Source organism: Corapipo altera, unplaced genomic scaffold (assembly GCF_003945725.1).
Source record: "Corapipo altera isolate COAL_440 unplaced genomic scaffold, ASM394572v1 249, whole genome shotgun sequence".
NCBI lineage: Eukaryota > Metazoa > Chordata > Aves > Passeriformes > Pipridae > Corapipo > Corapipo altera.
In genome coordinates, this window is record NW_020884982.1 from 18,580 (window position 1) to 45,382 (window position 26,803).

General features: G+C 40.6%; 1 protein-coding gene across 2 annotated transcripts in view; it reads right to left on the minus strand.

Annotated features, from left to right (window-relative positions):
- Positions 1-23,240, minus strand: part of DYRK4 (dual specificity tyrosine phosphorylation regulated kinase 4) — a 24,344-nt gene extending 1,104 nt beyond the window's left edge. Inside the window, exons 1-13 of one of the 2 annotated variants that reach the window (XM_027665952.1) lie at positions 22,895-23,240; positions 19,001-19,084; positions 17,866-18,015; positions 13,297-13,432; positions 12,007-12,170; positions 11,530-11,666; positions 10,698-10,838; positions 7,954-8,092; positions 6,200-6,281; positions 4,526-4,698; positions 2,746-2,806; positions 2,078-2,207; positions 425-579 (exon numbers count right to left, since the gene is read on the minus strand). In XM_027665952.1, the coding sequence (XP_027521753.1) occupies positions 425-579; positions 2,078-2,207; positions 2,746-2,806; positions 4,526-4,698; positions 6,200-6,281; positions 7,954-8,092; positions 10,698-10,838; positions 11,530-11,666; positions 12,007-12,170; positions 13,297-13,432; positions 17,866-18,015; positions 19,001-19,084; positions 22,895-22,918 (1,576 nt within the window). In that variant the 5' untranslated portion in view covers positions 22,919-23,240. Of the gene's footprint in view, positions 1-424; positions 580-2,077; positions 2,208-2,745; positions 2,807-4,525; positions 4,699-6,199; positions 6,282-7,953; positions 8,093-10,697; positions 10,839-11,529; positions 11,667-12,006; positions 12,171-13,296; positions 13,436-17,865; positions 18,016-19,000; positions 19,085-22,894 lie in introns of both variants that reach the window. The other variant, XM_027665951.1, reaches the window with a different exon arrangement.
- Between the last annotated feature and the right edge of the window lie 3,563 nt (positions 23,241-26,803).

Here is a 26,803-nt window from a genome sequence, read left to right on the forward strand (position 1 = left end):
CTGCAATAAAAAAAAAAAAAAAAAAAAAAAAAAAAAAGAAGGATAGGGTAAGACTGCAGACTCTTAAAAAAAATGATTGATACAAATTCACAACAAATCAGGTGGAAATTTTCCTTGGTATCTTAAAACCCCTATTGATGCATTCTTTTGCCTGGAAGTGAAATGCACTACGGTGTGATGTCAGATACCGTAAGTATTTTGCTCTCAGTAAGCAAAAGGTGGATCTTTAGCACTTCCAGCCTTCTTGTTGGCAGCTGCTCTAAAACATCTGGAATGCAGCTCTACACAAGTGAGAAATAGGGCCTTCACCCACCACATTTCAGTGACCATCCATTATCACCTCATTTAACAGATGATACCAAACACAAGGCAATCCCGAACACTGCTATAAATGCGCTTAGTTCTCCAGGTAGAACATGCTTACGAATATTCTCCTTTTTCTTTTCTGGTGCAGAGAAAGAGCCATCACTCAGTTTCCTCAAGGTCTGTGTTTTCTGCATTGCCCGGTATATTTTTGGTTCCTGGATCCAGGAATGTTTCATTGCTTCATCGGGGGTCATGCGCAGGGCAGGTTCCCACCTTCAATCCATGGCAGAGAAATAGTTACTGAATGATTTCTAACTGAAAATTAGTTTAAGCTAGAAGATTCAGTCTTGTCTTCTGGAAGTCTGGTCATGAGGGCATTTAATGAAACAAAATAATACTGAAAACAAGGAAAAACCTTATATGATCTTCTCCATCCCTCAAAACTTACTTCAGTGCTGTGTGCTTTGCTGATCAAACCCTCTGCAGCATCAAACCATTTTTAATATGCAGTGTTATTAGGGTAGGGACCCAAAATTACCTGGCTTTTTGCTTCACTAAAGTTATTTTCTAAACTCTCTGATTCAGCTGGCAAACCAAAATGGATCAGTGATTCATAGAGACGTAGCAAACTGAGAACATTAAAAGCAACCTTCTTGTGAAACAGAGTGGGATGATCTTTTCCCCCATGTAACCAGAAGTTGGCAGTTTCTTTAGGATTTCTTTAGGGAAGTGCTACTGAACTGCTGAAAGAAACTTAAAGCCAGTGATAAAGAAGACATAAAATATTAACCTTGCATAAGTTCCAGGTAACGCTAGAAAATACATGAGACCATATGGGGTGGAGGCATGGCTGAGTATACTTTGCCTTTTTATCCTCGGCTAAGGGGAAGACATACAGTGTATTGGAACTAAAAAGAGTCTCATCTCACCCAGGTGAACCTGACACAGGATCTTTGTGAGAATATGTTAAAAGAAGAGCTGTTTTCATACATATACCACAGTGTATCACTGCCATTTCCAAGGCTTAGCACAGAAAATCCAGTCAAAACCAGCTAAATCAGCACCAAATATAATTCATACTGGAGGAAGTTGGAAGACTTTCTTCCTGCTGGCGCAGGAGTTAGATTTAAGTACAAAGCCAGACTTTGATCTCCAGATACACACTGCCTTGGGCCAGTGCATTGCCATTATCTGTGTTATCTGGATACACCTTTATCTAATAAAACAGAAAGGATTTAAAACAAAGGCCTCAATGGATAAATAGCATTGCTTTTAGAGTTTAGTCTCCAGCATCAGAAGATGATCTGCTCTTAGGTGTGATGATGTTTTGTTTCACAGCCCCAGGCTGGACAGGGCTTTGAGCAACCTAGGATAGTAGAAGGTGTCCCTGCCCATGGCAGGGGGGTTGGAACGGGATGATCTTTAAGGTCCCTTCCAACCCAAACCATTCTGTGAGTCTATGATTGCATGTCAGGTTTCTTTCCTACTTTGATCTAATTCAGTATATCTTTCTGTGCAATAATTTGCAATGAACTGTGAATAATAATGGATATACAAGCGCTACTGTATGGAAAATGAAACGAAATAAAACAAACTAGACACAAAAACACTCCACAAAAAAACCCAAAACAAAACAAAACCCAAAAAAACCCAAAAACAAACAAACAAACAAACCAACCCCCAAAACACCCCAAGAGATACAAAGATTTTTAAGGAACAAGAGAATGAAAGCAAAGTTAAAACTAGCCTGTTTCACATCGTATGAACTCACATTAGGCATCCTTTCAGGAAGTCCAAGAAACCAGCATCATGGGTTTTCAGCACTGTGCTTAGATCCTTGGAGTCTGGGCATCTCTTTTTTCCCTTACTGTTAGTGACGGATTTAGGAAAACCTTTGGAATCTTAAAAAAATAAAGACATGCTCAAATAAATTACAATAAAAATCCTCTCTAAATGTTTAAAAGAGTTGCAAAAACAGTATCCATATCCATCCCACTAAGTTTTTCCCTGTTGGATTGATAGTCTGCCAGCATTGTGGCAAACAGTATTGGTTACATTCTGGGGACTTCATCCTACACTTTGCTGCTTTGTTTGTTTTGTGTAATTTCCAGACCCAAATTATACACAGCGGAACGAACAACACAAATAAGTTCCAAAAGCCCACTTTTAACAACAATATTTTTAAAGAGTACAACTGGAATGGATCTCCCAATCCCTTCCCTATCACCTTGGCAATTAGAGGCCCATCAGCACAGCATCAGGTTCATTTGTAGGCCTCAGGATACCTTTTTGCTTCTCCTCAATACCCCTTCCTGAAAGAGTTTTTAATCAACTAAGAAGTAAGAGAGGGTCTCTGGCCCTGCTCTCTGTCAGTGCTATTAACCAGTGTTTAATTAGCAGGGAGGGATCCAGCAAGGGCAAACAATCAGAAGCAATTACCGAAGAATGTTCGCTTCCTTGACGAAGCCTGAATCAAATCAGCTGGTGGAAGACCCAGTACCTTCAACACAGAAAACGAATTCACAGAGTTACCCCTCATTTAATAAAGACACTAAAAAACCATCAGGTGAGATGTGGTATTTTACCCGTCTTATGAAAAGAAGTTGAACATCTCAACTGACTGTGAAATGTCTACAAAACATTTCCCCTTGTGCCATTTATTGTGGAAGGAATTAAGGGATTTCTCAGTGCTGTCTGTACATATCTTTGTATGAAAATAGCAGGACCAGGGCAGTGATTGTCCCCCTCTACTGAGTACTGGTGAGGCCACACTTTAAGTCCTCTGTCCAGTTTCGGGCCCCTCTCTACATGAAAGACATTGAGGGGCTGGAACATGTCCAGAGAATGGAGTGGAGCTGGGGAAGGGTCTGGAGAGTCAGTCCTATGAGAACAAGCTGAGGGAGCTGGAGATCTTTAACCTGGAGAAAAGGATGCTCAGGGGAGACCTTCTCACTCTTTACAACTCCCTGACAGGAGGTTGTAGCCAGGTGGGGGTCGGGCTCTGCTCCCAGGGAACAAGGGACAGGACAAGAGGAAATGGCCTCAAGCTGCACCAGGGGAGGTTCAGGTTGGACATCAGGAAGAATTTCTTCAGTGAAAAGGTTGTCCAGCATTGGAAGGGGCTGCCCAGGGAGGTGGTGGAGTTCCCACGCCTGGAGGTGATCAAGAAACAACTGGAAGTGACACTCAGTGCTCTGGTCTAGTTGACAAGATGGCGACTGCACAGAGATTGGATTCGATGACCTTGGAGGTCTTTTCCAACCTTAATGATTCAGTGATTCTATGATCTTATAAATGATGACACTGGGATCTTCACCACCACAGAAGGCTCTAAGAACAAACATCTCTGTTGGTGGCAACTGCAGTAGCAGGCCACATGGAGAGATGCTGCCTTTGAAAACACTTATACAAACTAAGTGTCACTAGAAGGATGAGACCTTGGGGCTGAGTTCCATATCAGGCTGCAGTTTAGGGATTCATATGGAGTAACTAAGTAACTTGCTTTCATGGGTAGTTTTGCACCCATTCTAATATTTGCACTGTGTAGGTGATCCGAGGTAGGAAATGTCACAGTACATTCTTAAAACTCTTTGAAAACATTTACAAAAAATGATGGAGCCAAACTCCTTGGTAGTTTCAGACAATATAAGGTGCAACAGCCACAAACTGTGATTTGAGAAGTGAAGAATGGCTATTAGGAAACAGTTTTTCCACCAGGAGAGTAGAGCAGCAGTTGTGCTGGTCACCCTGTGTGTTTATACTCGAGGCTTTGAGGTTTTCAAGGTTTACTAGTCAGAGCCACAGCTGACTGCTCAACTGCTTGTAAAAATCTCTCTCAGCAGGACTATGGACTAAAGACATCTGATTTGACTAGCACATATCTGACTTCTATGAGAAGAGTGGCCTGTAATAATTTGGATGGGTTTTACTTCACCTTAGAGGTGCTTATTCTGTCCTAACTTCTCCATCCAGAATTAAAGTATGTTTCCTTCAGAGCAAGACAGTGAGTGCACAAAGCAGTGTTTGGCACATGAAATGTTCCAATAAATCAGTTTTGTGCTAGATCCCATCCTCTCAAAGAGCCAGGTGGCTGTATTAAAACTCCCTCTGAAAGGCCAGGCCACAGCAATATTTCATTATCTCTTGAGATTTCTCTTTGTTGCTGGCATCGCAGTTTACCAAATGAGCATACAAATCAAAAGACAAACCCAAAAGTTACCTCCATGATGCAGGCAAGCTGGTCAACCTCATTTTCCCCCGGAAACAGTGGGTAGCCTGTGTAAAGCTCTGCTATGATACAGCCCAAGCTCCACATATCAACAGCCATAGCATAAGGATGACCAAGAATCACTTCAGGTGAGCGATAAAACCGGCTCTGGACATAGGTGTACACTGGATCAAAACAGAAAATTGGACAAGAAGCAAAATGTCATAATTTGGATTGAAATGTGGATTCCAGATTTCACAGAAGAGTGAAATACATGTTCAGGCATCATATCTCTGCTCTATCCAGGGATTGCTCACAGAGGCTCTGAAAACTTGTTCTAATCCCATCCTAAAATTAATGGGTGATTTGCTTTCCACTGTTCTATCTGGGAATTGTTCTGATAATGCTATGATTCAGCTCGCTCCATGTTCATTTTCTTGTTTGAAAGTCTTCCCCTTGCATCAATCAACAGGTCTTCATTATCACTGCAGGAAATATTGGTTTCGCTGACAGTAGGACCTATCTTCTACTGCCTTCTGATTTCCCTATTAATATATTACAGCCCCAAAGGATCTCATTCCAAGGCTGAGACTCACTGGAGAGAGTAAACTAATTCTTCTACCTCTCGACATTCAGACAACTGAACATGATTACAGTGTATAAACTTTGTTATTTTCTTATTCCTCTCTCTCTAAGGGTCACTTTGTTTATATTTCTGCCTTTCTTTTTCCAGGCTAGAGTCTCCTCAGTCATTCTCCATCTTTCACTTATTTTGTGTTTCAGTTTGTTACTCTCCGCAAATATTCCAGGCTGCGTCTCAGACTACATTCTTCTCAAACATGGGCAAACCTAAATGGATTACGCCCTCCTACAAAACTGGGATGTAAATCTAAAAGTCTGAATCCCGAAATATAGATTAGCAGGTTTGGCTTAGCTTAAATATCAGTCTTTCATAAGAAAAAAAATTAAGCCATTTAAAACTAATTTTGTTTTTCTAAGTTAATAAAATGCAATGCAGATGTCCTTCTTGGGTTTTGGGTTTTTTGTTTCATTTGTTATTTATTATATTACTTCTCTTTCTCATGATGATATCATTTTTACTTTACAAGGTGTTTATTGTAAATCAAATATATCTATTGTAAATCTGTTGAGATTTATTATTAGGTTAATTTTATACATTCATTTCCTTTTTCAGATTTAGTTCTTGTTAACTCCTGCTCATTTTATTCAAACCTTTGATAGAAAAAACCCCAAAACTGAATTTAGACTTTCTAAATTAAAAGCACAATTCCCATTCCCCTCCCTGTTGTGTTTATATAAAAAGTACCAATTATAATTTAACCATCTCACTGAGAAAGAGTCTTTGTACTTCACAAACTTCTGTTAAGTGAAATATTTGAATTATCATCATAGGTCTGCTTCAGTAACCACTCTTGCAAGTGCAATTCTGATTTCAAAAGGAGTAGAGGAGCTGATCAGGTTTGGGACAAAGCAAAAGCAGGGTAATGTCTTTTTTGTCTCTTACCAGTATTTATTCCACCACCAGTGGCTTAACCACCAGTTCATTAGGTTCTAATTAGGGGCATAGGTCAATATATTAGCCCAAGCAAAGATAAGTTTAACTACATCATTTAAAATTGAGAAAGCTTATTAAGAAAATTACATCAACTTGACTTTTCTGCAAACCTCTTTGGTCTTCATAGCAGCTTGATCCAAAATCAATAACTTTAACTGAACCTTGGCCATTGTGGTATAATAGAATGTTCTCCTAAAAATAAAATCACAGGGAAAAGAGGGTTGTAACACCATATTAAGTTAGTGAACACTGGAAAATAAGCAATGCAAATCACTAACTCAAGAATATTTGCACTGATGAGCAAACATAACCTATTAGCTTCCTCCTGCAGAGTTGAATTTTAACCTAATTGAAAAAAATCTGTCTATATCAAGGATTTCCTTTGATTTCCCTTCTGATCATACATTCTTCTCTACTTGTCAGAAGAGAGATGGCTGCCTTTATCAACCGTTATAACAATTATATGTCAAAGCTTTGAAGGCCTGAACAGTTCCCAGGTGGGTGCCAAATAATGACAAAGTAGTTTCTTGGCTAATTAACTCAAAAGGATATGTGCCAGGAAGGAGAAGCTGCTAATGACGAAAGTTAAGGACTGAATTCCACTACCCCGATGCTCTTGGTTCTTGGTGCATCCCCCTTCTGCAGATAAATATCCCTTCGTGCTCATGGTAGGACTCTGTCTCTAGTATTGAATCCCTCACAATGCCAGGGAGCTGATCAACTGGAGAGCCAGGCTTTGGAAGCAGTCATTAGTTAGCTTTAAATCCAGAGAAACTCCGTATTCTACCTTATGTTGTGAAATATCACAGGAGGCAGATGGGATAACAGATGTGAGTTTCAGGCAACATAAATTAAATTCTTAAAACTGTACAATTGTTGAGTGACAACAAGATTCTCTTTTATTTAACTCACTAAATTTTCACTAATGTTACTCTGTTTAAATGCAGACTACACTAATTGATGTTGCTGACCTCAGTCCTTCTCAGTGGCCACCTGGAAACACATTTCCATTGGGTTAATTGTTTCTGATTCAGATACTTCAGTTATCTTGCAACCCTCACTTCTCACTGCAGATTGATCTGGTAAAGATATTGGCAAGACAACGGGTACAGACAGTATGTGACTTGTCAGAATTCTGAATTCAGATACGTTAAGCAAAGTGAGAACAGAATTTCATCCTTTGCATTTTTATTTGAGAGCTTGCTTATTGGTTTAGTGGTTCATTTGTCCTTTTGAAAATGAAATCAAGAGAAATATTTATCTGAAATGAAAATAAAGTTAAAATACTTCGGGAATCTCAGAAAATTGCAAAAATTTAAGGTTGGGGCTTAAGGAGAATGGAAATGCTTCATGTAGCAGGAATACTTAGCAGATCCAGCTGCAGAATTTGGATGGCAGATGTTCCTCCAGAAACAGGTAGATACCCTAAATACTGTTCTACAGAATTCCTTTGTCATTTACTAGGTTACTTAATTTTATAGTTAGGCATATGAAATTAAATAGACTTTATAGGATAACAGGCTGCCTTGTGAATATTAACATTACAAAGTCCCTCATAGCAAAACACTTAATTTTACAAGTATTTTTTTTCTCTAGGTAAACTGTCATTACCTGAATAGGATTCATATTTGCATACATTTTGGCTACCAAACAATCTTGTCTAATACTTCAGTGAATGAACTGAATCAATGGAAAAAAATCAGCCAACTGTAGTACTAATACTAACACGAATAAATTATAGCTTCTGTACAAATATCCTGCCAGGTTTTATGGATTCTTCTTAGAGTTCCTTCAATAAAAAGAAAGATAAGATGAACTAATGTATTCTGTACAGAAAAACAGGTTATGAAATGCTTGTACTTACAGGCTTCAGATCACAGTGAATGATTCTTTCCTGGTAGAGCACTTGTAAACATCTCAGCACACCCCGAGTGAAGTGTCGGATTAAAGACAAACTGAAACCTTGGAAGTTGTTCTTTTTGATCAGCTCATACAAATTTATTCTGTGGAGATGGAAGAAACAGAAGACAGAAGGCAGAAAAGAGATTAGGGGAACTTATTTTTAAGGCATGATTAGTTTCCACTGCATTTAGAGGGTATTTAGCTTTTCTTCTTACATGAGGGAGGACTCATGAAGAAGAAAATGACAACTGTTTTCCTCCTGGAGAATGTGTTCTGCATGTAATATGCACAAACATCTCCCACATCTGAAGATGTACTGTCAGTGTGTCAGAGACGGAAACGGTTAATGATTTATGCATTCTAGGAGACTTTTGCAGGCTTCTGACTTTTGCATTATACCTCTGATGGGCAGTTGGGCCTGTCCCTCCCTCCAGTGCTGAAGGTGTCAAGCCCTGAAAAGGCAGGAACAGCCGAGTTTACCATGTTTGTTGCTGTGCCCCTCAACTCTGCCATCATGATTGCTTATCATGAAAGGAGGGAAAAATATTGGGGGTTCATGGCACGGCCGGTGACACTACTCCATGGAAACAACTCCCCACCTCGGGGGAGGTGCAAAAGCATGCTGAGGGTACATATATTGACTGGTGACTTTGGGGGTTTGGGTTTTGTTCTTTTCCCCCACCTCCTGCGAATTGAGACCATCGCTTTCAGGATTACCAAGTTGCATCGCTGGATCCAGCGGGCAGTGACTATATATGTTTTTTCCATTCTTATCTTTTCTTTTTCCTTACTCTCCCTTACTCTTATCCTGTCTTTCTCTCCCCTATGCATTTTCTCACACCACCCCCACCCAAAGGTTATCTCTATGCCACATTGTTATATGACAACACCCAAAATGCTAGCATACCTGTCGATACAAAATTGTTAAAATAAACCTTCAGACACCGATTATTCAGTGTCGTTTCACTCTAATCCACCCCAAGGGAATTATTGATAAGAATCTGGGTTACCCCCCTCCCCTTTTTCTGGGGCGGGTCATAACACAGTGAACTTGCCTGCTTGCTAAACTCTGTGCTATGTTATGCAGCTGTGCTGATTTTCACCAAGAACAATCAGCATTCAGGAACTGAAATAAATTTTCTTCAGTTTCCTTTCACCCTCATTTCTCTTTGCTGTGGTACCTTGTGTAAATCATCTTTCTCTAAAGATCTTTAATCAGCAGTAAATATTTCTAGATAGACTCCTCTGTAAATTCAGGTCTCGTTGGGTTTTTGTATGCCTCCTGTGACCATCATATCTTAGCTCCTTCCAGTGGGGCTTTAAATGAGGTTGCTGACTTCTGCCAGCATGTGAATGCACAAGGGCCTGGAGTGACAGAACAAGGGGGAATAGCTTCACACTGACAGAGAGCAGGTTTAGATTAGATATTAGGAAGAAAGTCTTCCCTAGGAGGGTGGGGAGGCCCTGGCACAGGTTGCCCAGAGAAGCTGTGGCTGCCCCATCCCTGGAAGTGTCCAAGGCCAGGTTGGATGGGGCTCTGAGCAACCTGGGATAGTGGAAGGTGTCCCTGCCCATGGCAGGGGGTTGGAACAAGATGATCTTTAAGGTCCCTTCCAACCCAAGGCCATTCTAGGATTCTATGATTCTATGAAGTACTCTGTGCTTAATCTGTGATCATTTTTCAGAGGAGGAAATGGCCACAGGGCTGGTGGCTCTTAAAGGGATGCACCAGTGTTTCCTTAGCAATATGATCTCAGGAGGTGTCCTCAGCATGACCCCACGTGTCTGGAAGGACATAAACAACTGCAGCTTTCTGTCTTCCGTGCCTGTGTGTCCACTGGCCTCAACCAAGGTCCTTTCCTTTGGATCTGAATTTACCAGGACTTGACAGAGAAGGAAGATCACAAATGAAAGGCTTTTCACTATGTTTTAAGGCAAACATTTTTTTATGACAACCAGTCTTCAAATCCTCTGTAAAGAGTTAAGCATAGTGTCTGTCCCATGAATATTTTCCTCTGCGTTTCCATAGCAGCTTTCTGAAAAGACTGGTCTGTGTCTTCTCTGGAGAGGAGTCAACTCTTACCTCGTGTGTCTCTAAATGACAGACTCACATGTAACAACACAATTAATTTAGGTTTCTTTGAGATCAAGTCATCCACAGGGTGCTGAATCTTCAGCAAGGCTGTAACACATGTAGAAATGGGGGCTCTACTGTAAGGGATGGGGAACTGTGGATAACTTCCATAATTCCAGGTTAATTCTCTCATTACAACGAGGTTGATGACTAAAATTACCTGACTTCTCTAAAATTTCTCCAAAATTCCTCCTAAGATGTGTCTTACAGCAAAGGTTCATCAAAAAGCAAGAAGGAGCTTTATTTTTAAATTATTTGATATTATTCATATTTATATACCCTGAAGTTTACCAGTCCTGAACTCATCATTTTACTCTTTTCCTCAGAGGTCTTTCAGGGAAGAATACTTCAATACACAATACAGAAAATAAGGGATTATATCATGTCACTGTCTGTGTGAAGTCTTTTTCAGTTCACCTTGGGTGATCAAAAGGCTCAGTGTGTGTTCAGTATTCCTTTCTTCCAACATGAAGAGCTGCCAATTCTTCCGAAGAAGACATAGAAATTGCAGCTTGTAAGGCACAAGGTCTAAAATGCTCTGTAAGGTGTGTGTAAAGGAATATGTACTTTACCCCAGCAGTTCAAAGGAAATACAGAAGTGGTTGCGAAAGTAGAAGTATTCCTTCATGTGGATGATGTTGTGAGTATCATCTTTGTCTTTCTTCAAGAGAGCATCTAGGATCTTCACTTCCACCAAAGCCTGGCTGTGAAATCTGAAATACCATGTGACACAGGAATGATAACATTAACTCAGTGTAGTATTTGTAGAAATATAAATGTTACAAACACCACAATCTTACTGTAAACTCAGCATGTGGGACAATGATTAAAAATGTGTCATTTACCCCTGATAACTACTGTAATTTTGACTCATTATCGTTGTTTCCTAGTCTTACATAACACTTAAGGGCTGCTAATTTGACTGGTCTGAAAAAGCCTTTAAATGAAAAAGTTTCAAATGAACATCAATAAAAAATTTGTGACCAGCCATATAAGAAGAAGAGGTTGCTTAGGATCCACAGTGTAGAATTTTTCATATTAAAGTGAGAGAGGGGAGCATCCCAGCATATTCCTGTGGTTTTGGGGTCTTGAGGGGAAGTGAAGGCTCTCAGCTCTCAGTCATTCAGGGCTGGTTACCTGGGCTGTGTGTGAACTGTGTCACAGATATAGAGACCTCCATGTAAGCCCGGAAAAACTGTGTTTGGTTTCATAGGCTGTGTCTTCTCTGGGTCTAGGCCAATTCTGAGTCCCTGACGTCCCTTTTCTTCACTCTGATCTCACTGCATTTAATGAAAACCTGTTGTATGGGAGGTTTGATTTTGCTTTGCTCACATCGTTGTGGTTTGTCACTGCCTATATACAATACAGATGATTGTACTGCTTTAGAGGCAACGGACACCTCACCTTTTCTTATTCCTTATTATTTTCAGTGCCACTAATTCATTGGTTTTGTGATCCAGGCATTTGGCCACCTGCCCAAAGGACCCTTTCCCAATGACCTCCAACACTTCGTATCGATAGGCAATGTGGTCATGTAAAACCTTCAAAAAGAAAAGAAAAGGGTTCAGATTCAAACAGCATAGCAAAGATCAGGCTTTAAAAGTAGCTCCTGTGTGTGGGAGTTTGCTGTCTATGAAAGATGATGGACCAGTAGCAAGTGAAGTCTACATTAAACAAGGGTTTAATGAGAAAATCACAAGTGATGCTCCAATAGTCCAATGCTAAGTGGATTCTCCTCTGAGCTTTGAAGTGATTGGTAATGATTTTTTCACATTTATCTTCTAGAAACAACATTTATCTCATATATAACACTTAAGAGTTGGCACACAGTCACTACAAACTTATTGAGCTGAAAATAAAAACCATGATTTTTCCACTTACCTTTAAGTAGGAACCATGCTCATCATCATAACAATTATTATTCTGGGTTTCAGGCAAACCTTCAATCTTTTTAGCTTCCAGGCCAAGAAACCATAGCTCTGTATAATTGAAAATTTCTTTTTGCTCATAGACTGTTAACTGGTTTCTAAAATTTTTCAAGGCTTCTAAATCAGAAAACAAGAATGTAAAAGCAAAAATCAATAAAATGTCAGAAATCCAATTGCAAATTGCTTTTACAGTGGAACATTTTACAGCAGAGCACACCACTTTGAGCAGGATGCTGAGAAAAGCTGTTAGAGGTCCCTTCCAACAAACATTCTACAATTTTGTACAAATTTATATATAATTTTTATTTGTTTTTTTAATAAAAATATTACGTTCAGTAAAGCATTCCTCATTTGTCAGCAAGACTTTTAGAGAGCTTAGGTAAAAACTACTTGATTCTGAGGGAAGTTATGTGCTTAGATGTTTTTGAAAATCCCATCTGTTGCCTGTCAGATTCATCAAGCTTCATAGCTTGCATAAAAAATATATGTTTTTAATGGTTTGATTGTCATATTTATAAAATGGCAGTAAGGTTTAATTTACTAAAGCTTTCAAGTGCTTGTTTTTCTGATAAAAAATATCAAGTTCAGATGCATAAGGGATTACATGGAGACCAAATCTGGTTCTCCTACTTCTGATTCTTCCTGCATGGAATCATTTCAGCTGCCCTAACACCTCCACTTATATCATTTAAATGTGGATATATATTCAGACAGGAGCATTATAAATCAACATGTTGCATGCATGTGTGGGTGTTTTGTTAAACAGTGGCACATCTTCATCCAGTAATGCAGGGCTGCTAAACCATTTCAAAGCAAAAGGCCACTACTTTTTTTTCTTAGACTCCTTCTAAAAATAGATTATCTCTGCCAGAAACTTTCTAGAACTGAGAACTCCTAAAATGCAGTTTAGCCCACACCAGTAAAGTGGGACACAGCCACCAGCAAGTGGGAAAAAGTTTTATCACTGTAATAGAATGTTGCTGCCACCTCCATGACCTACTCTTACACAAATATACATTCTTTTGTATAATTCATAATTCTCTCCTATATTTATATTAGCCTATTCATTCTCTTATTGTGCACGTATTTAGAAGTCTCTGAGCCCATCCATATTCCTGGTGCTCCAAATTGTTCGTTAAACATTCCAGTAACCATTTCTCATGGAACCTCTACTCCCTGAGTATCCTGATTGCACACACTCCCTGTCACTCCAGTTTTTTTAGCATGTCCAGTTATATTCTACCTGAAGCTGTCATAGGCAGTTTGACCCCGTTGCTGGTGCTTTCCAGTTCTGATGGTTTTGTCTGGGCTCTAGTGTCACTTTCAGGAAGACTGTCTGGAAGGCTAAATTGGGAAAAATTGCCTTGAGGTCCATTTTCCTGCTGAGAAAAAAAAAATTAGAAAATATATATTCCCAAAGATAAAGCTGCAAGATATTTATTTTGAATTTGTTGAGTAATCTCTCTGCAAATTTTGTGCTGAGACAGAACAAGCAAGCCTGGGGACCAGAACGTCCTGCTTACCCAGAGAGTGAATTCTCCCAGTAGCACTAGAGGGTATTGGACCATGGAAAGATAAATCTTTATAAATAAAAGAATGTGTGAGGACAGAAGTGCTAGAGGAAAGAAATTGCAGAAGAAAGGGCATACAGATGTCACCTGTATCAGCAGGTGACCAAGATCCCAGCACACACAGATTCTCATGACTCCCAGAATGGGAAAACAAAGAACAGACTACAGGATCGAGCCATGAAGAGATGAAGGAGATAAAAAAGCACTAGATAAGCAGATGGAAGAGTCTGGGACAAGGATGCTGGATGTGGGGGTCCAGGCCATGTTCAATTCCTTCACTAAAGGGAGAAGATTCAGCTGGAGATGCATCCAGTGGATCCATACTTGGCTGAAGATACAGGGAGGATGGATGGATACATTCTATGGATATAGGACGAGAAACAAGAATGTCTGAGCAGAAACAGAATCGATCTGATGAAGCAGAGCAAGAGTGTCTGCGAAGAGCTTTGCTAGCTTAGTGAAGGAGGGTTTTAATGAGGCACAGCAGGGAAGAGTCATCATAACCTAAAGGCTTACATGGTAATTCAGTCACCCCAGTACCTGCTGATGTGCAAAATCATTCTGGGAGATTTTTGGACTGTGTTCTTAATGCAGGTGACCTGAGATGAGCTGCTGGACAAGTTACTCACACACAAGGAACAGCTGGTTGAGGATGTGAAGGTCAAGAAAAGGGCAGCTTTGACTGTAGTGACTTTGTGATTGTGGAGTTTAAAATCATCAGAGAAGTGAGACAGACAAACAGAATTACAAACCCAGTGCTTCAAGAAAGCACCTTATGGCTTGTTCAGGGATCTCCTCATCATAAACCCAGGGAAGACTGCCTTGGAGGACAAAGGAAATTAGTAGAGCTCATTGCTCTTCAAAGTCAATCTCCTCAAACCACAAGAAGGGTCTATTCTAACAGGTAGAAAGTTGCACAGACATTGCTGAAGGCCAGCAGGGATGAAAAGGGAACTTCTGACCAAGGGTAAACACAGGAAGGAGAGAAAAAAGGTGGGAGCAGCGATGGGTTATCTGGGCAACATGCAAAAGACAACAGCTGAACATGCAGGCAGGATTGGGAAAGTCAAAGCTTAGCTGGAATTGCAGTACCTCACCAGCAAAAAAACACAGGCTAAGGGAAATGTGAACCCACTGCCCAGTGGAATATGGGTCCTAGTGACCAAGGATTTGGAAAAGAACAAGGTACTCAATGCTTTTCATTGGGAATTTTTGCCCTCTGGCCTCCCAAGTCCCTGAGTATAGAAGCAGTTTGTGTAACAAAGTGGAGGAAGATAATCCCGGAGCACTTAAGTAGCTGGACATACCTATGTCAGGTGGGATGTGCCTGAGGGTGTGGAAGGGGCTGGCCAGTGTCATTGCAAGGCAGGTCTGTATCATCTTTGGAGGTCCTTGGCAATCAGGAGCAGTTCCTGACCATTTGGAAAAGGCAAACATCACACCTACCTTAAAAAAATGCAAGAAGAAGACCTTAGAGAACTACAGGCTGGTCACCCTTGCCTCAGTCACTTGGAGGGCTATGGGACAATTCCTCATGGAAACCATTTCCAGCCAAATGAGAGACAGGAAGTTGATTTGGAACAGCCAGTATGGATTTGCCAAAAAAAGATATCTGAACAATTTGATTGTTTTCTCTGATGAAGTGACTGGCTTGGACAATGGGAGAAAAGCAGTGGACATGGTAGGTTTTGACTTGAGTAGGACCTGTGACACCATCTCCCACTGTGAATGTGAAGCCCGAAAAGTGAGAGATGAACTGGATAAATGGATCATAATGTGAATGGAAAATAAGCTGGAAGGTCAGGTTCCAAGGACTGTGGTCAGTGGCAATTGGTTAGTAGTGAAATTCCTCAGGGATCAATACTGAAGGCAGTGCAGTGTCTTTATTAATAACCTGGACCATGGATATGCAGACCATAGCAGGCCTGCCACCCAGAGGGATTTCAGCAGCCTGGAAAAGAGGGCTACAGGCATTTTCTAAGGTTGAACGAAGACAAATGCTAAGTCCTGCACCTGGAAAGGAATATATCCATGCAACAGGACAGGCCGGTGGGCAACTGAATTGATCCAGTTTTGCAGGGAAGGGCTTGACAACAACCTGAGCATGAGGTAGAAAAGAAGGCCAAACAGATTCCAGGTTGAATACAACCAAGAGAACAGCCAGCAGCAGGGTGGGAGAAGTGATCTTCTCCTCTATTCAGCATTTGTGAGACCACAGTGGGAGCATTGTGTCTAGTCTGGGGTTTCCCAGTACAAGAAAGACATTGACCAACTGGAGCGAATTCAGGAGATGGTCAGGAGCCTGGAGCACAGGATGTACAAGGAGAGGCTGCAAGAAATACATCTGTCCACCCTGCAGAAAAGGAAGCTTCACTGCTGTCGAGATACTTGACAGGATGGTACAGGGAAAGCAAAGCCAAATCCTTCTCAGGTGCACAGTTCTAGGACAAGGTATGTGTCTAACCAATACAAGTTGCCATACAGGAAAAGCTGATTAGATATTAAGAGAAATATTTTTTAACTGTGAGAGTGGTTCACTATTGCAACAGGTTGCTCTGAGAAGCTACAGACTCTCCAACCTTTGAAATATTTGGAGGCAAGCTGGTCAAGGCCCTCAGTAACCTTCTCCAAGTTTGATCTGCTTGTAGTGGGAGGTTGGGCTAGATATCTCCCAACCTAAATTATTCCTTATTTTTTGTTACTATTTGTCATCCCTTGAGAAAGTCCTGATGACTCATACAAATGGGACAGGATGGAGATAAAAAAGATCAGTCTATCTCAGTGTCAGAAGGGTACAAAAGATGTATTCAATAACCAGCACATGGTTGCCAAGACAAGAACGCAAGTGATGTGATATGGACTAACCAGTGGGCAATCCTGGACCCCTGTGTCCTTGCAAGAAGTCCTGACTGGTACCACTTTAATTTGTGCATCTTGATGCTGGTGAATTTTGAGTTTAAAGTGTGTGCAAGCAAAAATGTTTGGTTTTTTTTTCAAAATGAAATCGTCTTTCCATACTTGTCTCTAATTTTCCTACTTTTTTTTTTTTTTTCAGTATTAACTGCTACAAAAGCAGGACAACACCTGGACAGCTCAGGTCTGTGCTGAGGCAGGTATTTTCATCCTGCTGAGTTGCACCTTGAAAACTCCCCTCTCCCCTTTCCAACACACACTCCCTTAATTCAGCAATGCTGTGTTATTTCTAAGGAAGGGTAAGCAAAGAAGGTCTCCAAAACAGAAAGCACATAATCATGCCATCCAGACTAAAATGTTTACTGCCCCCTGGCATTTTTAAGCCAAGCAAAAAGGCTTTCTTACTGGTGTTTACACAACTTCTTATATAAGTCCAGAGATTCCGTTTAAAGAATAATAATAATACAATCCCCTCTGTAAAACACTTGGCTCCAATCTTTTCACAGCAAATAAAATGGAGGGATGGTTTGTTTCCTCATGCAAAGGTTAATCATTCAGTTTTGCAGAAGTTGAGTGTAGATTTGATTTAGGAAGGCCACAGAATTAAACTTTAAAAAAAAATTAAATTATTTTGAAGACTAACTTGTTCCCCTTTATGCTATTTTGTGTCTTGCAGCTTGGCCCAATGACACAATTGAAATAATTGCCCCTAACCAAATGAAATAATTTTTAGTAGGAGCAACCTGCCAATTTGAAACTCAAAGTATTTGATAAGACTCTTGGCCTCCCAAACAAAATGCTTTATGTAGGGACTTCCAGTGAAAGAGATTTGAAAAGACATCACATCATAGCCCTATAGAACCTGTCAAAACTCTTAACAAAGAGACTCCATTGGAAAAGAAAGGTAAAAAAGGTAGTGATGATGAGTAGTGCAAGCCCCTGATTTGCTGGGGAGAGAAGCAGCAAAAGAAGAAGAGTACAGACAGGACGGACACGGGATTTGTGAAAAACAAGGAGAAAAAAGAAATGGTGAAAGTGCAGATGACCTCAAAACCTTCCTGTTGGGTGTCCTTTAAAATATCTGACATTATGGACAGCCGTGCTGGTAAGTGATATTTCTGGTTGACTGTTTACAGTTCTTACTTTCTTTTTTCCCTTTTTAACTATGGCTGGAAAGAGAAACTGGAGCAAAAACTGACAATAAATGATTTCTCTCTTCCCCCACACCAGCGCTCTTGTGACACTTTGCCACTGACACTCTCAGTGGTCCTTAGAGAGAGGCTGTTTAACCAGGCCAACATAAGATGTCCAAGAGCTTCATAACTCACCTGAAGAGAGGAGAGGACACTCTGCCAGCTCTTATTTGCTATTTGAGGCAGGCTGCCCTCGAAGGGGGGAGGGTTTGCAGAGTCTGCAGCCAAGTCATGCTTTGCTTGACCTTCCAGATGTGGGAGGGAGAGAACACCACGGCTGACTCTCTAAATGGAAAGCAGAAGTAAATATATATAACGACCTATCAAAGCAATTCTGTGTCACACCTACAAAAAGCAGAGGGGTTTCAACCTTGAGAAACGTATATAGTTCGCTCCTGACATCTAATGGCAAAGGGGAAAAGAGCACATGTGCTCTGGCAGCTCCCGGTTGTACCAAATGGTAGGAGGAGATTGTCCGAGCAATTGGGCAGCCTGGCACATTTTAGGGCATGAGCTTCCTCACAAGAACACCTCCATGTGTGCTTGTATTCATTGGAATAATCCAGAATTATCAGCCTTTCCTTACCCCTCCCATTCATTGTTTGCAAAACACTTCTATGCCACTCATTATTTAAAGCCTGTCATTTAAGGGCACAGTTTTATGAATGTCAGAACCTCTAATACCCTTGAACATATAAAGTCAGAGAAATCCCACTTTTAGCAGCAAAGAGTATTTTTGAGGTAGACTACTTCTTTGGTAAATGATTAAAAAATTATTTGAAGTAGATCAACTCTGCACTGTGAAATGCAGAACAAGGTCCAGAGAGCTGAGGCTACAACCCTTATAAACCTATGAAATTTTTGTCATTGGGCAAGGATAGAAACAGGTTTTTCAAGCTTTTGACAACAAAGGTGAGGTTTGATCTTTCCTGAAAAAGCAAAGAAACAAAGCTCTCAATCCAATCAACTTCAGTGAGAAAGTGTTTTATTCCAATACCATGGATAAGTCTTTAAAATCATAGAACTTAGATCCTGGTGGACTTTTCCTGAAAGCTTCAGGAAACCAAAGTGATTTGGCAGAAGAAATGCCTCAAATGCTACTGAACCCAGTAAAACCAAAATAGTTACAGGCACTTGAGAAAGTCATACAGTGGAAACGGAAGAAAGCAGGGAATAGAGGATTTGTCTCTGCTCATATTCCTTTATTATAAGAGGTTTCTTAGTAAACAAGCACTCAGATATTTTTCAAGTCAGTTGAAGAGTCACATACCTGATGGAAGACTCTGTTAGATCCCAGCTGATCTCTCTCTTGAACAGCCAGTTGAGACTGAGAAAAAGCATCCACATGGGAAGACTGCAAACATGAAGTGATGCTTTAATAAAAAACTGTTCTGGAAAAAAAATGTCATGAAATCTCTGTATGGTTTCCATGTTTCCTTCCTTTGTGACAATACCTGTGCCAGTGCAGGAGAGAGGACCACAAAAGCTGTTGAAAACACATTATGGTCTAGCAATTCCTCTCCCAGTTGAGCAGCTGTTTTGTGGACAGGTGCAGAGACAGCTTGCTTTGTTATTATTCCTCTCAGAAGGCTTGATATGCTCATGTGGTCAGTGAAGGAGAATGGGGCCCTTCCCATCCCTAAATATGTCCTCAAAAGCTGGCAGTGAGTCCTCTTGAAAGGACAACTTTAAACTGCCCCACAAGGTAGATTGTGAGCTCATCCACTGTTAACAGCAGAATTAAACTGATTCAGCTTGTGATTTAAACACAAATCAATGTTTAAATTTACTGAAATATATGGGAAAAACTCTACTGGTTCCAATGGACAGATAATATTAGCAACAGATACAAAAAAACAAAGCCATGGGGAAAGTGCTAAGCAGCTCAGCATTTTTAAGATTTTGCTGGTGCTTTCAGTAGTTTTTTAATAAACATGATAAGTAGCATTGCACATTTCTGTCCAATAGCAAACTGCAATGAAATGCAGAAATCTTTACAATAATTTAGATACTGAAAAGTCTTGTGATAATTTAGATACTGAAAACTCTGTGGCTAAAGCAGTTTGGAGCTCTGCTCTATAAGCTGGAGTGAACCTCACTGTGTTTTGATAAAAGTGCTCTCTTGTTCCCTGGACTTTGAGACACATTGTCATTCTACTCATAGTGAAAAAAAAAAAATCACCTTTATCCAAATAGACACACCAGTTCCACTATAGAAGTTGTAGAACAGCAACATTTTCTTGAGAAACAGAGGAACTCTAGAGTTTCAAGATGACAAACACGCAGTCAAAATTATCTTGTGGATGTGAGCTGCAGATTAAAAATACTTGACTGAAGCAGCATGGTATTTTTCTTTATTTGTTTTGCAGCTGGGCCTTCCAGGGCCTGTGCCTGTCACACAGTCTTAAATGGGCAGAGTACCTGCTGCTGATAAATCTTCGCTCCTTGCAATGACTTTTAGCCTATCCAGTGCCACTGTCAATGCCAGGGGATCACTTTTATATATATAGATAGGAATAAAATCATAGAATCATTGAATCATTAAATCATAGAATGAGTTTTGGTTGGAAGGGAGCTTAAAGATCATCTTGTTCCAACCCCCTACCATGGGCCCCAGGGTTCAGACATCCACAACTTCTCTGGGCAACCTATGCCAGGGCCTCACCATCCTCACAGGGAAGAATTTCTTCCCAATATCCAGTCTAAACCTCCTCTCTGTCAGTTTGAAGCCATTCCCCCTTCTCCTGTCACTCCAGGCCCTTGGAAATAGTCTCTCTCCATCTTTCTTGTGGGCTCCCTTCAGGCCCTGAAAAGCTGAAATTAGGTCACCCCGGAGCCTTCTCTTCTCCAAAATGAACAATTCCAATTCTCTGTGTCTTTCCTCTTAGCAGAGGTGCTCCATCCCTCATCATCTTGGCATCCCTCCACTGGACTCAGTCCAGCAGGTTGCTCAGGACGAATGGTACATCCATCCTTGGACATGAGTTTGGATTAGAGACCTTCAGAAGACATTTCCAAGCCAAACATGGAGATAAAACTCCATTAAGGAAATGCTGCCCTTTGACTGTCTCACCATCAACCATGAAGACACCACTCAAGTTGGGCAGAGCAGCTGGAAACTGCCTTTTGAATAACTGTGATGTTCATGTGTCCTTTCTTTTCATTTGAACACAAATAAATAAGTCCTTCCTCAAGCTTAGAGGGTAAATTTAGGATCAAGAACAAACTGAGAACAACTTTGAGCCTTATTATGCCAATTAGGTGCAGCTTGAGAGGAAGGGTCATGGGTATCTCTGAAGCAGAGGAGAACCTTAGGAAAGGGATGTGTACTAAGACCTGTCTTTGCAGGACATAGTAATTCCCATTTTTGGAACTAGAGATGAGCTTGTCAGGGGTAAGGGATTATATGCTGTAAATCTAAAACATTCCCAGAACCACCAACATCCAGAAGAGAACCACTGGACTTCTACATCCTACATGTGAATGTCCTAGAGCCTAGCACAACAAAGATTCTTGGGTAATTTCTATAGGTGACCTATGGAAAACCTAGTGCCAGAGTATTTTTATAGAAAAACACTCCACATGGAAACTACATTTCTTGCATTTCAAGTAAGAATTGCATGTTATGAAGGTGAGTCTGGGATGCACATTCAGAACTCTACCAGATATATCAATATAGCTCTTAATAAGGCTATTAATTTTAGTGCATGTTGTACTTTTCCCCACACTTCATACATACTTTATTCTCATCTAGCTTTTATTTTCAGTTTCTGGAGCTGATGAAAATATACCAATTAATTTTGAGACAGTTTCTTTTAACTACTTCATGCTTTCGTAACTACAAGTCAGTATAAAGCCAGGATTATAGAGAGAAACAGCTGTGACTGAAACCCAGAGAAACAGTGGACTTTGCATACTTGTACAGACTGCAGAATCTTCACTCCAAAATGGCATTTATTCCTTTTAAAAGGCTAAACATTACTAAAATATTGTTAAATTTTTTATCATTATTATATTTACTAACGAAGCATGAAAAATTCACCAAATGTCTTTAAAGCCCAGTAAGAGCTAAGGAAGCAGGCGAATGAGCTCCAAGATGTGCTGCCAGAATTTGGAATCCATTTGATTTTGATTCAGTGGGGAAAGATTAACAAGATTTTGATTAACAAGATTTTGATTTCTCCTTTCACACTGCAAAAGCAAAATCAGTCCATCCGGCTATCCATCGGCTATCCTGGAAAATTGTGATTCTTTTTGTCTCTCTTTCTCAAAACCTGGTTATTAAGGGTTTATAGCTCTCCATTGCTCTTTGAGCAATCTATTCAAAACATCTTAAAATCAATAACTGATCAACCCTCATAAAATTCCCCCAAATAGTTAAATAGAATAAGATTTCTTCTGTAGAAAAACTGATCTGTGCCTGCTGGTGGCTGAATGGGGAGCAGGTGGATTGATCAATTAATCCACACAGTGGCTTATTTGATGGTCTTGATCCAGGTGACACATTAGAACTGCTTTAGCAAAATCCTGCACTTCTGGTACAGGGTCCACAGCTGAGCTGTTGTGACTGGTTTAATTCTGGCACATGCACCTCAAAGAAAAACTGCAGCAACTGTTACTATTCCACTCCATTTCATTCTGTTTGTCCTACTCCCATGGCACTCAACCTGTCCCACAGCTCCAACATTGCACTTCAGTTCCAAACTATCAGCTCCTGCTATTCCAGCCCTTCAAATCATGGATCACCTTGATAATTCCAGGTATCACCAAACAAAAAGAAAAATGTCCTCATTCACTGCCTAGTCTGCAGTCATAAGGACTATGTGCTGAGCATATAGCATTCTGGAAAATCAGAAATCATGATGTATTTTCATAATTACCAAAATATCAGCTGATTTTTTCAATACTACATTGACCACAGAAACCATAGAAATGCATTAAACTTTTAGAAATTATTAAATACACAACTACATAAAATATAGACTCCATTGTCTCCTCATTTAAATAGGCATTCTCTTCTTTCTGTTCTCACAACTGAATAAAGCCTGTAGAATGCATGGAAAGAATGCAGTATAGGTGTCCAATCATGCAATACATTAAAAAGCCACAGCAAATACACTCTCACTCACTCAAAACACAGTAGGAACATAAACATTTTCCCCACCTTGTCAACTATTTCTGTCAGCATAACTGCAAGATCTGTTAACTGGAGGATAGAAGTTGTTTATTCCATTCAACGAAGGCATTTCAGGAAGCCCACCTTCATCTAGTCAGAGCATAGCAGGAGCAGTTCCATACGCAGTGCCCTGATCAGGAAAAAATGGATGATGCTTCTGCTTGGCTTCAGATTTAAATTTTCACCCCGGAAATATGCCAGTGACTATTAGCTGCTCTAGTATTCTTTCGGTGGCCATCTGTTCCCTTTCTCAGCCTCCTTCTAGCCAAATATAATTTTCCATATTTATCATGGCAAGTCAGTAATAAGAAAGACAAATATAACAGGATTGGCTGTTCTCCTTGTCATCTCAGTCTGTTCTTTCTCACTGAGCTCATGTGCTTGTGAAACCAAAAAACACTTGAACTTGTATTTTGTCAAAATTTGTCACAGCAACCTCGCTATGCAGTGAGCAAAATCTTTTCAACGAGACTGACAGACTGGAAAATGGAAATAAATTAATTCCTCAAGGGTTGATTTCTCCTTGGGCATTATGTGTCAACTAATGAGGACCAAACTGTGGCACCTTGGACTGTGGTTCCTGATGGCATCAATGCAGAGATGTTCTGTCTTGGGAGATAATGAGGCTCTCGTTTTACTGTGGATAATGAGACAGAGCTTAGCTGCCACCTTGTCTATCCTTTTCATCTTTTGGATGTTGTGCATGGGCGATGGAGCACTGATGGAGGTGTTTCTACCTCCCCACTGTCCTAGGGGAATATCTACAACTGAAAATTCAGTGTGCTCCCTTCCTCCACACAGCCTGTTCCCTGATGGTCTTAAATCTGTCAAAACCCCTGAATAGTTTCTACTTTCACTCAGAAACCAAGCTTTTCAAGGAAGAAATACATGCTCACCCACAGAAGCTATTCTAGAAGGCTGCCACTTTTGTGGATGTGCCTGGAATGGGCACCACTTTCCACAGCATGGTCAAAGGAAAAACAGTTATTCCTTTGCATTCATGGTGGTCTGTGCAATGCCTTTGCCTAAAGCAATTGTTGAGGTGCACCATCTGAAAAGGCACATCACTCCCTTTTCCGTCAATCCCACTTTTCCACTCTTTCAAGCCTGGCGACACTCCAACAAATCCTCCCCAGTGTTATACACCTCACATGCAAGAGAATCTTCTCATTTTCCAGCCAAACAACCACACAGGCTGTCATGCCACCAGAGAAGGCATGTACATCATGGAATCATAGAATGGTTTGGGTTGGAAGGGCACTTAAAGACCATCCAGTTCCAACCCCCTGTCATAGGCAGGGACGCCTTCCACTATCCTGGGTTGCTCAGAGCCCCAGCCACCCTGGCCTTGAACACTTCCAGGGATGGGACAGCCACAGCTTCTCTGGGCAACCTGTGCCAGGGCCTCACCACCTTCCCAGGGAAGAATCTTTTCCTAGTATCCAATCTAAACATTCCCAGGATAACCTATATAGAAAGGAGTGAAGGACAGATTACCCAAGCATTCAGTTGTCCCCCCACTAAGAAGAACATTCTCTACTGCCCCATCCCTGGAAGATCAGGTTGGATAGGGCTCTGAGCAACCTGCTCTAGTGCAAGGTGGCCCTGCCCATGGCAAGGGAGTTGGAGCTGGATGATCTTAAAGTCCCTTCCAACCCAAACCATTCTATGATTCTATGATATTTTATTTTCTTTATTCCCCTTTTTGCAATGTTTTCTCTTCTCCTCATTTTATTTTATTACATTCTTGTAAACGTATTCAAATTTGCTTTGCTAAGTCATGCAGGAATAAAAACAATCTTCAGGATGATTATTTTCTCATACCTGAAGAAGGCTAACTAATTTTTGACAACAAAAGAAACTGAATGAAGTTTTCTCATACATTTCTCAACAATACTCTCAAAGCAAGAGAAACCTGCCAGGATTACTGCAAAGTCTCAGTCATGAAATACTGAAGTAAAAAGCAGTGCATAAAATATTTCATGTATAATTTAAAAATTTAAAATTTGAAGGAAATATGTATGGTCTTTGTAACTAATTTTACTAAAAATGAAATTCCTTCTGAAAGGAATTTCATTAATGGAACTAAGTACAGTGGTAAAAAAATTCCTTGTGGATGTGATCACTAGCAGTGCTTATCACATAGACAACACCTTAACGACAAATTTATTAAGTTTGGCAACAGCACTGTGAAGTAGAATAGCATAAGTGGTAAATAAAATTAAAGAGATTCTGATGCAAAAAAACCCTTTCTGGAGTGGGAAGAGGATTCATTCCATCTTAGCTAAACAGTCAAGATAAACGAATTTCCCCATGGAAGTGGCCCTGTCTTTTTATTGGCTTGGCTTGAGGAAGAACCTATGCAAATAATGTAGACTGGCTACCCTAAATTTTTACATCCCAAGAAATAGATTAGATCAGTTCTGCTCTTTATAGCATTTACTGTGCTACTCCTGCACTTCAGTGTTCCTGATCTGAGCGAGGGCAAAAGGCACAGAGGAACAATGAGCTGAGCACTGTCTCCAGCCCTGTGCTTTTGCACCCACACAGGCTTGAGCAGTGCCCCAGAGAAAGTCAAATGCTGCCACTGCAGGCTGAAGCAGGGAAGATAAATATCAAATTCCCAAAAGTAGTGTGAATGGAGTTGACAAAAATCTTCTTAAACCATTCCTGCTCCATTTGCTGCAATAAAGCACATTAACTGTGTCAATAAGGCTGTGGCAAAATCAGTGCAAAAGGAGTGGGTGATTTAAGGTTTTGCATACATTTAGTTGGGCAAAGATCCCACCAGATGAACCAATCAGTCCAAGTCTGCTAGAAATGGGAAAACCAGTCACAGTTTTCACAGTTTCTGGCTTCTTTAGAAAATGTCTTCCACTGAAGAGTGCAAAAGCTTGGGGTATGGTAAAATCAAGATTCTAACATTTAAAATAATTGCTAGTAAGTTGGCTCTTTATTAACAATTCCTATCATGGTTAAGATCTACTCTATAACCTGGCAAACAAGAAAAAATTTATAATGCTGGTTCTAAAAGGGCTCAAAAGCTGGATAAGGACCATGAATGTAATTTTACATAGAAGGGAATTATGTGTAGATAAGGATGTAATGACCATAACTCTTTGAGATAATTCCTAACATCTGAGCAAGGGTCTTCAATGGAATTCAAAAAGAATTTGGGGATTTTCCAAACAGCTCTCTGACTGCATAAAGCCACAAGGACCCCTAGCAACATCATCATTTCTAGAAAACAGACTGAGCAAAGAAATGACAGCTCAGAAATCAGTGCTCCAACAGGTTTTTCTAATGCATCAATCTGTTCTTAGGACTATTCCAAGAACAGAAAATATGGTTATTCCTGGACTCCCAAAATGAAGGGAAATCACATGAGAAGCAGGAATTGGACATGGACCAGATAAGCTGATTTAAATTGAGTGAGGTGCACAGATGAAATGAAGCTCTGGATATGGTGAAAATTCATGGGCAAAAAAAAAAAAATAGTTGGTAGGCAAATGAATCACGGAATCACAGAATACCCTGAGTTGGAAGGGACCCACAAGGATCATTGAGTCCAACTCCTGGCCCTGCACAGACACCCCAACAATCCCACCATGTGCCTGAGAGCATTGTTCAAATGCTCCTTGAGCTCTGGCAGTCCTGGTGCTGTGCCCACTGCCCTGGGGAGCCTGGTCAGTGCCCAGGTACCCTCTGGTGGAAGAACCTTTTCCTGAGATCCAACCTAAACCTCCACTGACACAGCTCCAGCTGTTCCCTCGGGTCCTGCCACTGGTCACCAGAGAGCAAAGATCAGAGCCTTCCCCCTCCACTGCCCCTCGTGAGGAAGCTCCAGATGCTGTGAGGTCTCCCCTCAGTGTCCTCTTCTCCAGGCTGAACAGACCA